At 64.3% G+C, this 1,256-nt stretch overlaps 1 protein-coding gene across 1 annotated transcript in view; it reads left to right on the plus strand.

Moving 5' to 3' along the window:
• The window catches only part of MYO1A (myosin IA), a 9,248-nt gene extending 8,772 nt beyond the window's left edge, over positions 1-476 (plus strand). Inside the window, exons 20-21 of the mRNA XM_009334173.1 lie at positions 23-87; positions 416-476. Coding sequence (XP_009332448.1) covers positions 23-87; positions 416-476 — 126 coding nt within the window. The remainder of the gene's footprint in view (positions 1-22; positions 88-415) is intronic.
• Positions 477-1,256: the final 780 nt, after the last annotated feature.

A 1,256-nucleotide genomic window follows, 5' to 3' on the forward strand; every position in this document is an offset into this window, starting at 1 on the left:
CCGCTGTGATGTCTCCCCACAGGCGGCGCAGGACCAGGCAGGCCGGGAGCCCCAGAGTGGCGCTGGGAGAGATGGGCAGGGTGTGGGGTACAGAGAGAGTGTGTGTGTGTGTGTTTCTGTGTGCACGTGTGTCTTTGTGTGTGCAGTTGAGTCCGTATGTGTGTGCAGATGAGTGCATGTGTGCATGCACGTGCATCGTGTGTGTGGTGGGAGACCTCCCAAAGCCCGGCTGCAGAGCAACTGCCAGCAGCTGTGCCAGCGTGGCAGGGACAGGACCGCTCTCACCGCGTGTGTGCCCACATGTGCCGATGGCTGCGTCGTGCTCAGGTGTGTGTGTCCCCCCATGCCTGCAGTGCGAGGAGGGGCCGGGGGCTGCGTGGGCATGGTGCCTCTGTGTGCTGGCCCCCTACCACAGGGCGCTGTGGTGCGGTGGGGAGCTGGCGTGCCTGCGTGGGCGCGCTTATGTCGCGGTGTGACTCTGTGTGTGTAACGGGTGCCTGTCGGTGACACGGTGCCTGCGTGGGTGTGAAGCTGCAGGGTGGGGGTACCACCCCCCCAGCCCCAATTGGCGGCTCTCCTCTCACCCACCCACACCATGCCATGGGCAGAGCCCCTTATTTAACTCCGCAGAGCAGCCAGCACTCTGGTACTTCGCCTCCCAGCTGAGCCCGTGCTGGGAGAGCAGGCAGCACAGCCTGCAGCCGCTGCAGCTGCCAGCGGCGAGGGACGCTCTGCCCCCGTCTCTGCACCAGACGACAACTGTGAGGGGTCAAGGTCTGTGCCCCCGCGGCACCCTGCCCTGGGGGCTTCCCGGGGTTCCTGGGGGGCTGCTGTGTCCTATCCTCACCTGGCGCAGGCTGGGAGAAGGGAGGAGGGGGAAGTTGGTGAAAGCTGCGGGGGAGGGCACAGGCCGGGAGGAGAGATGGGGCAAAGATGCCGCTTGAATTCGGGGAGGGCTTGAGGGGCGCTCTGGAAGCAAGTCTGGGTCTGGGATCTGGCTGTCAGCAAGCGTGTGTGTGCCAGTGCATGTGTCGGGGGACACGTGTGTGTGTGTGTGTGTGTGCCAGTGCATGTGTCAGGGGAATGCGTGTGTGGGCTAACATGGGTGAACATGCAGGACTGAGTCCGAGCCCATGTTTGTGATCTCTGTATGCCCACGCTCGGTCTTGTGTGCGTGTTTGCACAGCCCGGCTGATGTGTGACTGCACAAACATGGCACCACAGGCACAAGTGGTGGCACGGGAGCCCTGGGGCTG

Source organism: Pygoscelis adeliae, unplaced genomic scaffold (assembly GCF_000699105.1).
Source record: "Pygoscelis adeliae isolate BGI_AS28 unplaced genomic scaffold, ASM69910v1 Scaffold591, whole genome shotgun sequence".
Lineage (NCBI taxonomy): Eukaryota > Metazoa > Chordata > Aves > Sphenisciformes > Spheniscidae > Pygoscelis > Pygoscelis adeliae.